Below are 16,968 nucleotides of genomic sequence, written 5' to 3' on the forward strand. Positions count from 1 at the left end.
ACACAGTGTGCCTCAAACATGACCCAATCGAGTGTGACACAACACACAACGTACCCTAAACATGACCCAACTGATTGTGACCTACGCACAATGTGGTCCCAAACATGACTCAACCGAGTGTGACCCTATGCACAATGTGCTCCCAAACATGACCAAACCGAGTGTGACTCTACACACAACATGCCTCAAACATGACCCAACCGAGTGTGACACTACACACGACGTACCCTAAACATGACCCAACCGAGTGTAACCCTGCGCACAATGTGCTCCCAAACATGACCCAACCGAATGTGACCCGACGCACAATGTGCTCCCAAACATGACCCATCCGAGTGTGACCCTACGCACAATGTGCCTCAAACATGACCCAACCAAGTGTGACACTACACACAATGTGCTCCCAAACAGGACCCAACCAAGTGTGACCCTACACACAACGTACCCTAAACATGACCCAACCGAGTGTGACTCTACACACAAAGTACCCTAAACATGACCCAACCGAGTGTAACCCTACACACAATGTACCCTAGACATGACCCAATCGAGTGTGACCCTGCACACAATGTGGTCCCAAACATGACTCAACCGAGTGTCACCCTATGCACAATGTGCTCCCAAACTTGACCCAACGCACAATGTGCTCCCAAACAGAACCCAACCAAATGTGACCCTACACACAACGTACCCTAAACATGACCCAACCGAGTGTGACCCTACACACAACGTACCCTAAACATAACCCGAACGAGCGTGACCCTACGCACAATGTGCTCCCAAGCATGACCCAACCGAGTGTGACCCTACACACAACGTACCCTAAACAAGACCCAACCGAGTGTGACCCTATGCACAATGTGGTCCCAAACATGTCTCAATCGAGTGTGACCCTACGCACATTGTGCTCCCAAACTTGACCCAACTGTGACCCTACGCGCAATGTGCTCCCAAGCATGACCCAACCGAGTGTGACCCTACGCGCAATGTGCTCCCAATCATGACCCAACTGAGTGCAACCCTATGCACAATGTGGTCCCAAACATGACTCAACCCAGTGTGACCCTACGCACAATGTGCTCCCAAACATGACCCAACAGAGTGTGACCCTATGCACAATGTGCACCCAAACATGACCCAACCGAGTGTGACCCTACGCACAACGTACCCTAAACATGACCCAACCGAGTGCGACCCTACACACAACATACCCTAAACATGACTCAACCAAGTGTGACCCAAAGCACAATGTGCTCCCAAACATGACTCAACCGAGTGTGACTCTACACACAATGTGCCTCAAACATGACCCATCCAAGTGTGACCCTACGCACAATGTGCTCCCAAACAGAACCCAACCAAATGTGACCCTACACACAACGTACCCTAAACATGACCCAACCGAGTGTGACCCTACACACAACGTACCCTAAACATAACCCGAACGAGTGTGACCCTACGCACAATGTGCTCCCAAGCATGACCCAACCGAGTGTGACCCTACGCACAATGTGGTCCCAAACATGACTCAACCGAGTGTGACTCTACACACAGTGTGCCTCAAACATGACCCAACCGAGTGTGACACAACACACAACGTACCCTAAACATGACCCAACTGATTGTGACCTACGCACAATGTGGTCCCAAACATGACTCAACCGAGTGTGACCCTATGCACAATGTGCTCCCAAACATGACCAAACCGAGTGTGACTCTACACACAACATGCCTCAAACATGACCCAACCGAGTGTGACACTACACACGACGTACCCTAAACATGACCCAACCGAGTGTAACCCTGCGCACAATGTGCTCCCAAACATGACCCAACCGAGTGTGACCCGACGCACAATGTGCTCCCAAACATGACCCATCCGAGTGTGACCCTGCGCACAATGTGCTCCCAAACATGACCCAACCGAGTGTGACCCGACGCACAATGTGCTCCCAAACATGACCCATCCGAGTGTGACCCTACGCACAATGTGCCTCAAACATGACCCAACCAAGTGTGACACTACACACAATGTGCTCCCAAACAGGACCCAACCAAGTGTGACCCTACACACAACGTACCCTAAACATGACCCAACCGAGTGTGACTCTACACACAAAGTACCCTAAACATGACCCAACCGAGTGTAACCCTACACACAATGTACCCTAGACATGACCCAATCGAGTGTGACCCTGCACACAATGTGGTCCCAAACATGACTCAACCGAGTGTCACCCTATGCACAATGTGCTCCCAAACTTGACCCAACGCACAATGTGCTCCCAAACATGACTCAACCGAGTGTGACTCTCTACACAATGTACTCCCAAACATGACCCAACCGAGTGTGACCCTACACATAACATACACTAAACATGACCAAACCGAGTGTGACCCTACACACAATGTGCCTCAAACATGACCCATCCGAGTGTGACCCTACACACAATGTGCCTCAAACATGACCGAACCAAGTGTAACCCTACACACAATGTGCTCCCAAACAGGACCCAACCGAGTGTGACCCTACACACAACATACCCTAAACATGACCCAACCAAGTGTGACCCTACACACAATGTACCCTAAACATGACCCAATCGAGTGTGACCCTGCACACAATGTGGTCCCAAACATGACTCAACCGAGTGTGACCCTATGCACAATGTGCTCCCAAACTTCACCCAACGCACAATGTGCTCCCAAACATGACTCAACAGAGTGTGACTCTCTACACAATGTACTCCCAAACATGACCCAACCGAGTGTGACCCTACGCACAACGTACCCTAAACATGACACAACGGAGTGTGACCCTATGTACAATGTGCTCCCAAACAGAACCCAACCAAATGTGACCCTACACACAACGTACCCTAAACATGACCCAACCGAGTGTGACCCTACACACAACGTACTCTAAACATAACCCGAACGAGTGTGACCCTACGCACAATGTGCTCCCAAGCATGACCCAACCGAGTGTGACCCTACGAACAATGTGGTCCCAAACATGACTCAACCAAGTGTGACTCTAAACACAGTGTGCCTCAAACATGACCCAACCGAGTGTGACACAACACACAACGTACCCTAAACATGACCCAACCGATTGTGACCTACGCACAATGTGGTCCCAAACATGACTCAACCGAGTGTGACCCTATGCACAATGTGCTCCCAAACATGACCAAACCGAGTGTGACTCTACACACAACATGCCTCAAACATGACCCAACCGAGTGTGACACTACACACGACGTACCCTAAACATGACCCAACCGAGTGTAACCCTACGCACAATGTGGTCCCAAACATGACTCAACCGAGTGTGACCCTATGGACAATGTGCTCCCAAACATGACCAAACCGAGTGTGACTCTACACACATGCCTCAAACATGACCCAACCGAGTGTGACACTACACACGACGTACCCTAAACATGACCCAACCGAGTGTGACACTACACACGACGTACCCTAAACATGACCCAACCGAGTGTAACCCTACGCACAATGTGGTCCCAAACATGACTCAACCGAGTGTGACCCTATGCACAATGTGCTCCCAAACATGACCAAACCGAGTGTGACTCTACACACAACATGCCTCAAACATGACCCAACCGAGTGTGACACTACACACGACGTACCCTAAACATGAACCAACCGAGTATAACCCTGCGCACAATGTGCTCCCAAACATGACTCAACCGAGTGTGACTCTCGACACAACGTACTCCCAAATATGACCCAACCGAGTGTGACCCTACACATAACATACACTAAACATGACCCAACCGAGTGTGACCCTACGCACAACGTACCCGAAACAAGACCCAACCGAGTGTGACCCTACCCACAATGTGGTCCCAAACATGACTTAACCAAGTGTGACCCTACACACAACGTGCTCCCAAACATGACTCAACCGAGTGTGACCCTACGCACAACGTACCCGAAACAAGACCCAACCGAGTGTGACCCTACACACAATGTGCCTCAAACATGACCGAACCAAGTGTGACCCTACACACAATGTGCTCCCAAACAGGACCCAACCGAGTGTGACCCTACACACAACATACCCTAAACATGACCCAACCGAGTGTGACCCTACACACAATGTACCCTAAACATGACCCAACCGAGTGTGACCCTACCCACAATGTGGTCCCAAACATGACTTAACCAAGTGTGACCCTACACACAACGTGCTCCCAAACATGACTCAACCGAGTGTGACCCTACGCACAACGTACCCGAAACAAGACCCAACCGAGTGTCACCCTACACACAATGTGCCTCAAACATGACCGAACCAAGTGTGACCCTACACACAATGTGCTCCCAAACAGGACCCAACCGAGTGTGACCCTACACACAACATACCCTAAACATGACCCAACCGAGTGTGACCCTACACACAATGTACCCTAAACATGACCCAATCGAGTGTGACCCTGCACACAATGTGGTCCCAAACATGACCCAACCGAGTGTGACCCTACGCACAACGTACCCTAAACATGACACAACGGAGTGTGACCCTATGCACAATGTGCTCCCAAACATGACTCAACTAAGTGTGACCCAACGCACAATGTGCTCCCAAACATGACTCAACCGAGTGTGACTCTACACACAATGTGCCTCAAACATGACCCATCCGAGTGTGACCCTACGCACAATGTGCTCCCAAACAGAACCCAACCAAATGTGACCCTACACACAACGTACCCTAAACATGACCCAACCGAGTGTGACTCTACACACAATGTGCCTCAAACATGACCCAACCGAGTGTGACACAACACACAGCGTACCCTAAACATGACCCAACCCATTGTGACCTACGCACAATGTGGTCCCAAACATGACTCAACCGAGTGTGACCCTATGCACAATGTGCTCCCAAACATGACCAAACCGAGTGTGACTCTACACACAACATGCCTCAAACATGACCCAACCGAGTGTGACACTACACACGACGTACCCTAAACATGACCCAACCGAGTGTAACCCTACGCACAATGTGGTCCCAAACATGACTCAACCGAGTGTGACCCTATGCACAATGTGCTCCCAAACATGACCAAACCGAGTGTGACTCTACACACAACATGCCTCAAACATGACCCAACCGAGTGTGACACTACACACGACGTACCCTAAACATGACCCAACCGAATGTAACCCTGCGCATAATGTGCTCCCAAACATGACACATCAGAGTGTGACCCTACGCACAATGTGCCTCAAACATGACCCAACCAAGTGTGACACTACACACAATGTGCTCCCAAACAGGACCCAACCAAGTGTGACCCTACACACAACGTACCCTAAACATGACCCAACCGAGTGTGACCCTACACACAAAGTACCCTAAACATGACCCAACCGGGTGTGACCCTACACACAATGTGGTCCCAAACATGACTCAACCAAGTGTGACCCTACGCACAACGTGCTCCCAAACATGACCCATCCGAGTGTGACCCTACACACAACATACCCTAAACATGACCCAACCGAGTGTGACCCTACACACAACATACCCTAAACATGACCCAACCGAGTGTGACCCTACACACAACATACCCTAAACATGACCCAACCGAGTGTGACCCTACACACAATGTACCCTAAACATGACCCAATCGAGTGTGACCCTGCACACAATGTGGTCCCAAACATGACCCAACCGAGTGTGACCCTATGCACAATGTGCTCCCAAACTTCACCCAACGCACAATGTGCTCCCAAACATGACTCAACCGAGTGTGACTCTCTACACAATGTACTCCCAAACATGACCCAACCGAGTGTGACCCTACACATAACATACACTAAACATGACCCAACCGAGTGTGACCCTACGCACAATGTGCTCCCAAACATGACCCAACCGAGTGTGACCTTACGCTCAATGTGCTCCCAAACATGACCCAACCGAGTGTGACCCTATGCACAATGTGCTCCCAAACATGTCTCAACCGAGTGTGACCCTACACACAACGTACACTAAACATGACCCAACCGAGTGTGACCCTACACACAACGTACCCTGAACATGACCCAACCGAGTGTGACCCTACGCACAATGTGGTCCCAAACATGACTCCACCGAGTGTGACCCTACGCACAATATGCACCCAAACATGACACAACCGAGTGTGACACTACGCACAACGTTCCCTAAACTTGACCCAACCGAGTGTGACCCTACACACAACGTATCCTAAACATGACCCAACCGAGTGTGACCCTACACATAACATACACTAAACATGACCCAACCGAGTGTGACCCTACGATCAATGTGCTCCCAAACATGTCCCAACCGAGTGTGACCCTACACACAATGTGGTCCCAAACATGACCCAACCGAGTGTGACCCTACACACAATGTACCCTAAACATGACCCAACCGAGTGTGACCCTATGCACAATGTCGTCCCGAACATGACTCAACCGAGTGTGACCCTACGCACAATGTGCTCCCAAACATGACCCAACCGAGTGTGACCCTATGCACAATGTGTTCCCAAACATGTCTCAACCGAGTGTGACCCTACGCACAATGTGGTCCCAAACATGACTCAACCAAGTGTGACCCTACGCACAACGTGCTCCCAAACATGACCCATCCGAGTGTGACCCTACACACAATGTGACTCAAACATGACCCAACCAAGTGTGACCCTACACACAATGTGCTCCCAAACAGGACCCAACCGAGTGTGACCCTATGCACAACGTACCCTGAACATGACCCAACCGAGTGTGACCCTACGCACAATGTGGTCCCAAACATGACTCCACCGAGTGTGACCCTACGCACAATGTGCACCCAAACATGACACAACCGAGTGTGACACTACGCACAACGTTCCCTAAACTTGACCCAACCGAGTGTGACCCTACACACAACGTATCCTAAACATGACCCAACCGAGTGTGACCCTACACATAACATACACTAAACATGACCCAACCGAGTGTGACCCTACGCTCAATGTGCTCCCAAACATGACCCAACCGAGTGTGACCCTACACACAATGTGGTCCCAAACATGACCCAACCGAGTGTGACCCTACACACAATGTACCCTAAACATGACCCAACCGAGTGTGACCCTACGCACAACGTACCCGAAACAAGACCCAACCGAGTGTGACCCTACCCACAATGTGGTCCCAAACATGACTTAACCAAGTGTGACCCTACACACAACGTGCTCCCAAACATGACTCAACCGAGTGTGACCCTACGCACAACGTACCCGAAACAAGACCCAACCGAGTGTCACCCTACACACAATGTGCCTCAAACATGACCGAACCAAGTGTGACCCTACACACAATGTGCTCCCAAACAGGACCCAACCGAGTGTGACCCTACACACAACATACCCTAAACATGACCCAACCGAGTGTGACCCTACACACAATGTACCCTAAACATGACCCAATCGAGTGTGACCCTGCACACAATGTGGTCCCAAACATGACCCAACCGAGTGTGACCCTACGCACAACGTACCCTAAACATGACACAACGGAGTGTGACCCTATGCACAATGTGCTCCCAAACATGACTCAACTAAGTGTGACCCAACGCACAATGTGCTCCCAAACATGACTCAACCGAGTGTGACTCTACACACAATGTGCCTCAAACATGACCCATCCGAGTGTGACCCTACGCACAATGTGCTCCCAAACAGAACCCAACCAAATGTGACCCTACACACAACGTACCCTAAACATGACCCAACCGAGTGTGACCCTACACACAACATACCCTAAACATAACCCGAACGAGTGTGACCCTACGCACAATGTGCTCCCAAGCATGACCCAACCGAGTGTGACTCTACACACAATGTGCCTCAAACATGACCCAACCGAGTGTGACACAACACACAACGTACCCTAAACATGACCCAACCCATTGTGACCTACGCACAATGTGGTCCCAAACATGACTCAACCGAGTGTGACCCTATGCACAATGTGCTCCCAAACATGACCAAACCGAGTGTGACTCTACACACAACATGCCTCAAACATGACCCAACCGAGTGTGACACTACACACGACGTACCCTAAACATGACCCAACCGAGTGTAACCCTACGCACAATGTGGTCCCAAACATGACTCAACCGAGTGTGACCCTATGCACAATGTGCTCCCAAACATGACCAAACCGAGTGTGACTCTACACACAACATGCCTCAAACATGACCCAACCGAATGTAACCCTGCGCATAATGTGCTCCCAAACATGACACATCCGAGTGTGACCCTACGCACAATGTGCCTCAAAAATGACCCAACCAAGTGTGACACTACACACAATGTGCTCCCAAACAGGACCCAACCAAGTGTGACCCTACACACAACGTACCCTAAACATGACCCAACCGAGTGTGACCCTACACACAACGTACCCAAACAAGACCCAACCGAGTGTGACCCTCCCCACAATGTGGTCCCAAACATGACTCAACCAAGTGTGACCCTACGCACAACGTGCTCCCAAACATGACCCATCCGAGTGTGACCCTACACACAACATACCCTAAACATGACCCAACCGAGTGTGAACCTACACACAATGTACCCTAAACATGACCCAACCGAGTGTGACCCTACACACAACATACCCTAAACATGACCCAACCGAGTGTGACCCTACACACAACATACCCTAAACATGACCCAACCGAGTGTGACCCTACACACAATGTACCCTAAACATGACCCAATCGAGTGTGACCCTGCACACAATGTGGTCCCAAACATGACTCAACCGAGTGTGACCCTATGCACAATGTGCTCCCAAACTTCACCCAACGCACAATGTGCTCCCAAACATGACTCAACCGAGTGTGACTCTCTACACAATGTACTCCCAAACATGACCCAACCGAGTGTGACCCTACACATAACATACACTAAACATGACCCAACCGAGTGTGACCCTACGCACAATGTGCTCCCAAACATGACCCAACCGAGTGTGACCTTACGCTCAATGTGCTCCCAAACATGACCCAACCGAGTGTGACCCTATGCACAATGTGCTCCCAAACATGTCTCAACCGAGTGTGACCCTACACACAAAGTGCTCCCAAACATGACCCGTGTGACCCTACACACAACGTACACTAAACATGACCCAACCGAGTGTGACCCTACACACAACGTACCCTGAACATGACCCAACCGAGTGTGACCCTACGCACAATGTGGTCCCAAACATGACTCCACCGAGTGTGACCCTACGCACAATATGCACCTAAACATGACCCAACCGAGTGTGACACTACGCACAACGTTCCCTAAACTTGACCCAACCGAGTGTGACCCTACACACAACGTATCCTAAACATGACCCAACCGAGTGTGACCCTACACATAACATACACTAAACATGACCCAACCGAGTGTGACCCTACGATCAATGTGCTCCCAAACATGTCCCAACCGAGTGTGACCCTACACACAATGTGGTCCCAAACATGACCCAACCGAGTGTGACCCTACACACAATGTACCCTAAACATGACCCAACCGAGTGTGACCCTATGCACAATGTCGTCCCGAACATGACTCAACCGAGTGTGACCCTACGCACAATGTGCTCCCAAACATGACCCAACCGAGTGTGACCCTATGCACAATGTGTTCCCAAACATGTCTCAACCGAGTGTGACCCTACGCACAATGTGGTCCCAAACATGACTCAACCAAGTGTGACCCTACGCACAACGTGCTCCCAAACAGGACCCAACCGAGTGTGACCCTACGCACAACGTACCCGAAACAAGACCCAACCGAGTGTGACCCTACGCACAACGTACCCGAAACAAGACCCAACCGAGTGTGACCCTACCCACAATGTGGTCCCAAACATGACTCAACCAAGTGTGACCCTACACACAACGTGCTCCCAAACATGACCCAACCGAGTGTGACCCTACACTTAATGTACCCTAAACATGACCCAACCTAGTGTGACCCTATGCACAATGTCGTCCCAAACATGACTCAACCGAGTGTGACCCTATGCACAATGTGTTCCCAAACATGTCTCAACCGAGTGTGACCCTACGCACAATGTGCTCCCAAACATGACCCGTGTGACCCTACGCACAATGTGCCTCAAACATGACCCAACCGAGTGTGACCCTACACACAAAGTGCTCCCAAACATGACCCAACTGAGTGTGACCTTACACACAACATACCCTAAACATGACCCAACCGAGTGTGACCCTACACACAATGTGCTCCCAAACATGACCCAACCGAGTGTGACACTACGCACAACGTTCCCTAAACTTGACCCAACCGAGTGTGACCCTACACACAACGTATCCTAAACATTACCCAACCGAGTGTGACCCTACACACAATGTGCTCCCAAACATGACCCAACCGAGTGTGACCCTACACACAATGTGGTCCCAAACATGACCCAACCGAGTGTGACCCTACACACAATGTACCCTAAACATGACCCAACCGAGTGTGACCCTATGCACAATGTTGTCCCGAACATGACTCAACCGAGTGTGACCCTACGCACAATGTGCTCCCAAACATGACCCAACCGAGTGTGACCCTATGCACAATGTGGTCCCAAACATGACTCAACCAAGTGTGACCCTACGCACAACGTGCTCCCAAACATGACCCATCCGAGTGTGACCCTACACACAATGTGCCTCAAACATGACCCAACCAAGTGTGACCCTACACACAATGTGCTCCCAAACAGGACCCAACCGAGTGTGACCCTACACACAACGTACCCTAAACATGACCCAATCAAGTGTGACCCTACACACAATGTGGTCCCAAACATGACTCAACTGAGTGTGACCCTATGCACAATGTGCTCCCAAACATGACCCAACCGAGTGTGACCCTACGCACAACGTTCCCTAAACATGACCCAACCGAGTGTGACCCTACACACAACGTATCCTAAACATGACCCAAACGAGAGTGACCCTAAGCACAATGTGGTCCCAAACATGACCCAAGCGTGTGTGACCCTACGCACAATGTGGTCCCAAACATGACCCAACCGAGTGTGACCCTACGATCAATGTGCTCCCAAACATGTCCCAACCGAGTGTGACCCTACACACAATGTGGTCCCAAACATGACCCAACCGAGTGTGACCCTACACACAATGTACCCTAAACATGACCCAACCGAGTGTGACCCTATGCACAATGTCGTCCCGAACATGACTCAACCGAGTGTGACCCTACGCACAATGTGCTCCCAAACATGACCCAACCGAGTGTGACCCTATGCACAATGTGTTCCCAAACATGTCTCAACCGAGTGTGACCCTACGCACAATGTGGTCCCAAACATGACTCAACCAAGTGTGACCCTACGCACAACGTGCTCCCAAACAGGACCCAACCGAGTGTGACCCTACGCACAACGTACCCGAAACAAGACCCAACCGAGTGTGACCCTACGCACAACGTACCCGAAACAAGACCCAACCGAGTGTGACCCTACCCACAATGTGGTCCCAAACATGACTCAACCAAGTGTGACCCTACACACAACGTGCTCCCAAACATGACCCAACCGAGTGTGACCCTACACTTAATGTACCCTAAACATGACCCAACCTAGTGTGACCCTATGCACAATGTCGTCCCAAACATGACTCAACCGAGTGTGACCCTATGCACAATGTGTTCCCAAACATGTCTCAACCGAGTGTGACCCTACGCACAATGTGCTCCCAAACATGACCCGTGTGACCCTACGCACAATGTGCCTCAAACATGACCCAACCGAGTGTGACCCTACACACAAAGTGCTCCCAAACATGACCCAACTGAGTGTGACCTTACACACAACATACCCTAAACATGACCCAACCGAGTGTGACCCTACACACAATGTGCTCCCAAACATGACCCAACCGAGTGTGACACTACGCACAACGTTCCCTAAACTTGACCCAACCGAGTGTGACCCTACACACAACGTATCCTAAACATTACCCAACCGAGTGTGACCCTACACACAATGTGCTCCCAAACATGACCCAACCGAGTGTGACCCTACACACAATGTGGTCCCAAACATGACCCAACCGAGTGTGACCCTACACACAATGTACCCTAAACATGACCCAACCGAGTGTGACCCTATGCACAATGTTGTCCCGAACATGACTCAACCGAGTGTGACCCTACGCACAATGTGCTCCCAAACATGACCCAACCGAGTGTGACCCTATGCACAATGTGGTCCCAAACATGACTCAACCAAGTGTGACCCTACGCACAACGTGCTCCCAAACATGACCCATCCGAGTGTGACCCTACACACAATGTGCCTCAAACATGACCCAACCAAGTGTGACCCTACACACAATGTGCTCCCAAACATGACCCATCCGAGTGTGACCCTACACACAATGTGCCTCAAACATGACCCAACCAAGTGTGACCCTACACACAATGTGCTCCCAAACAGGACCCAATCAAGTGTGACCCTACACACAATGTGGTCCCAAACATGACTCAACTGAGTGCGACCCTATGCACAATGTGCTCCCAAACATGACCCAACCGAGTGTGACCCTACGCACAACGTTCCCTAAACATGACCCAACCGAGTGTGACCCTACACACAACGTATCCTAAACATGACCCAAACGAGAGTGACCCTAAGCACAATGTGGTCCCAAACATGACCCAAGCGTGTGTGACCCTACGCACAATGTGCTCCCAAACATGACCCAACCGAGTGTGACCCTACACACAACATTCCCTAAACATGACCCAACTGAGTGTGACCCTACACACAACGTATCCTAAACATGACCCAAACGAGAGTGACCCTAAGCACAATGTGGTCCCAAACATGACCCAAGCGTGTGTGACCCTACGCACAATGTGTTCCCAAACATGACCCAACCGAGTGTGACCCTACACACAACATACCCTAAACATGACCCAACCGAGTGTGACCCTACACACAATGTACCCTAAACATGACCCAATCGAGTGTGACCCTGCACACAATGTGGTCCCAAACATGACTCAACCGAGTGTGACCCTATGCACAATGTGCTCCCAAACTTCACCCAACGCACAATGTGCTCCCAAACATGACTCAACCGAGTGTGACTCTCTACACAATGTACTCCCAAACATGACCCAACCGAGTGTGACCCTACACATAACATACACTAAACATGACCCAACCGAGTGTGACCCTACGCACAACGTACCCGAAACAAGACCCAACCGAGTGTGACCCTACGCACAACGTACCCGAAACAAGACCCAACCGAGTGTGACCCTACCCACAATGTGGTCCCAAACATGACTCAACCAAGTGTGACCCTACACACAACGTGCTCCCAAACATGACCCAACCGAGTGTGACCCTACACTTAATGTACCCTAAACATGACCCAACCTAGTGTGACCCTATGCACAATGTCGTCCCAAACATGACTCAACCGAGTGTGACCCTATGCACAATGTGTTCCCAAACATGTCTCAACCGAGTGTGACCCTACGCACAATGTGCTCCCAAACATGACCCGTGTGACCCTACGCACAATGTGCCTCAAACATGACCCAACCGAGTGTGACCCTACACACAAAGTGCTCCCAAACATGACCCAACTGAGTGTGACCTTACACACAACATACCCTAAACATGACCCAACCGAGTGTGACCCTACACACAATGTGCTCCCAAACATGACCCAACCGAGTGTGACCCTACGCACAACGTTCCCTAAACATGGCCCAACTGAGTGTGACCCTACACACAACGTACACTAAACATGACCCAACCGAGTGTGACACTACACACAACGTACCCTGAACATGACCCAACCGAGTGTGACCCTACGCACAATGTGGTCCCAAACATGACTCCACCGAGTGTGACCCTACGCACAATGTGCACCCAAACATGACACAACCGAGTGTGACACTACGCACAACGTTCCCTAAACTTGACCCAACCGAGTGTGACCCTACACACAACGTATCCTAAACATTACCCAACCTAGTGTGACCCTACACACAATGTGCTCCCAAACATGACCCAACCGAGTGTGACCCTACACACAATGTGGTCCCAAACATGACCCAACCGAGTGTGACCCTACGCACAATGTGCTCCCAAACATGACCCAACCGAGTGTGACCCTATGCACAATGTGTTCCCAAACATGTCTTAACCGAGTGTGACCCTACGCACAATGTGGTCCCAAACATGACTCAACCAAGTGTGACCCTATGCACAACGTGCTCCCAAACATGACTCATCCGAGTGTGACCCTACACACAATGTGCTCCCAAACAGGACCCAACCGAGTGTGACCCTACACACAACATACCCTAAACATGACCCATCCGAGTGTGACCCTACACACAATGTGCCTCAAACAGGACCGAACCAAGTGTGACCCTACACACAATGTGCTCCCAAACAGGACCCAACCGAGTGTGACCCTACACACAATGTACCCTAAACATGACCCAATCGAGTGTGACCCTGCACAAAATGTGGTCCCAAACATGACTCAACCGAGTGTGACCCTATGCACAATGTGCTCCCAAACTTGACCCAACGCACAATGTGCTCCCAAACATGACTCAACCGAGTGTGACTCTCTACACAATGTACTCCCAAACATGACCCAACCGAGTGTGACCCTACACATAACATACACTAAACATGACCCAACCGAGTGTGACCCTACGCACAACGTACCCGAAACAAGACCCAACCGAGTGTGACCCTACGCACAACGTACCCGAAACAAGACCCAACCGAGTGTGACCCTACCCACAATGTGGTCCCAAACATGACTCAACCAAGTGTGACCCTACACACAACGTGCTCCCAAACATGACCAAACCGAGTATGACCCTGCACACAATGTGGTCCCAAACATGACTCAACCGAGTGTGACCCTATGCACAATGTGCTCCCAAACTTCACCCAACGCACAATGTGCTCCCAAACATGACCCAACCGAGTGTGACCCTACACACAATGTGGTCCCAAACATGACTCAACCGAGTGTGACCGTATGCACAATGTGCTCCCAAGCATGACTCAACCGAGTGTGACCCTACGCGCAATGTGCTCCCAAGCATGATCCAACCGAGTGTGACCCTACACACAATGTGGTCCCAAACATGACTCAACCGAGTGTGACCCTACGCACAATGTGCTCCCAACATTACCCAACCGAGTGTGACCCTACGCACAATGTGCTCCCAAACATGACACAACCGAGTGTGACCCTACGCACAATGTGCTCCCTAAACATGACCCAACCGAGTGTGACCCTACACACAACGTATCCTAAACATGACCCAACCGAGTGTGACCCTATGCACAATGTGCTCCCAAACTTGACCCAACGCACAATGTGCTCCCAAACATGACTCAACCGAGTGTGACTCTCTACACAATGTACTCCCAAACATGACCCAACCGAGTGTGACCCTACACATAACATACACTAAACATGACCCAACCGAGTGTGACCCTACGCACAACGTACCCGAAACAAGACCCAACCGAGTGTGACCCTACGCACAACGTACCCGAAACAAGACCCAACCGAGTGTGACCCTACCCACAATGTGGTCCCAAACATGACTCAACCAAGTGTGACCCTACACACAACGTGCTCCCAAACATGACCAAACCGAGTGTGACCCTGCACACAATGTGGTCCCAAACATGACTCAACCGAGTGTGACCCTATGCACAATGTGCTCCCAAACTTCACCCAACGCACAATGTGCTCCCAAACATGACCCAACCGAGTGTGACCCTACACACAATGTGGTCCCAAACATGACTCAACCGAGTGTGACCCTATGCACAATGTGCTCCCAAGCATGACTCAACCGAGTGTGACCCTACGCGCAATGTGCTCCCAAGCATGATCCAACCGAGTGTGACCCTACGCACAATGTGCTCCGTAACATGACCCAACCGAGTGTGACCCTACACACAACGTCCCCTAAACATGGCCCAACTGAGTGTGACCCTACGCACAATGTGCTCCCAAACATGACCCAACCTAGTGCGACCCTACGCACAATGTGCACCCAAACATGGCACAACCGAGTGTGACATTACGCACAACGTTCCCTAAACATGACCCAACTGAGTGTGACCCTATGCACAATGTGGTCCCAAACATGACCCAACCGAGAGTGACCCTACGCACAACGTTCCCTAAACATGACCAAAACCGAGTGTGACCCTACACACAATGTGCCTCAAACATGACCTCATCCACGTGACATATAACCTACAGAACAGCCGTCCACAATTACACCTCCAAGACCCATAATGTGACCATGACCTTTCCATAGCGAAGCCAAACCCCACCTGATAACGCACCGCCCACATGTCCTCAGCGTCCACATAAAACCGCTCGAAACCACACCCACATTACGCCGCGCCTACTGCGGTCGGATGCCGCCTAAAGTTGAGATGCATAGCCAGGAGAGGCCGCGGGCCGCAGTCCATGGGTCCCGGGACCGGGGACCTACCTGTCCAGCGGGGACGTGCAGGCATTGCTCCGTGTCCATGGCGCTGAGCGGCAGCTCGGACCTCGAGCAGTCCAGGCCAGGCGACGCCCGTTACTACGGAAACCCCAAACGCTCGGAATTAGCGCATGCGCGGCGCTCCGTCTGATTTCATTAAATGCCATCTCCGACCGCGAGGCCGTTGTCCCGTCCGCAAGTGCCAACCGCCTCCGGAGCGCGCGCAGGGTTGGGATGACCGGAAGCAGAGCGGGGAGGACCGGAGTGATGTCGGCCTCCGTGGGCTGCTCGCAAGGGTCAGTATATTACCGCACTGCGTTTGAGACCATTTGGCCCATCGTTTCTATGCTGGCTCAAT

The 16,968-nt window shown here is 51.1% G+C and overlaps 1 protein-coding gene across 1 annotated transcript in view; it reads right to left on the reverse strand.

Moving 5' to 3' along the window:
• LOC132401647 (leucine-rich repeat and IQ domain-containing protein 3-like) overlaps positions 1 to 16,722 on the reverse strand; it is a 168,209-nt gene extending 151,487 nt beyond the window's left edge. The window contains exon 1 of the mRNA XM_059983662.1: positions 16,617 to 16,722. Within this exon, the coding sequence (XP_059839645.1) occupies positions 16,617 to 16,655 (39 nt within the window). The 5' untranslated portion in view covers positions 16,656 to 16,722. The remainder of the gene's footprint in view (positions 1 to 16,616) is intronic.
• Positions 16,723 to 16,968: the final 246 nt, after the last annotated feature.

This window comes from Hypanus sabinus, chromosome 11 (assembly GCF_030144855.1).
Source record: "Hypanus sabinus isolate sHypSab1 chromosome 11, sHypSab1.hap1, whole genome shotgun sequence".
NCBI lineage: Eukaryota > Metazoa > Chordata > Chondrichthyes > Myliobatiformes > Dasyatidae > Hypanus > Hypanus sabinus.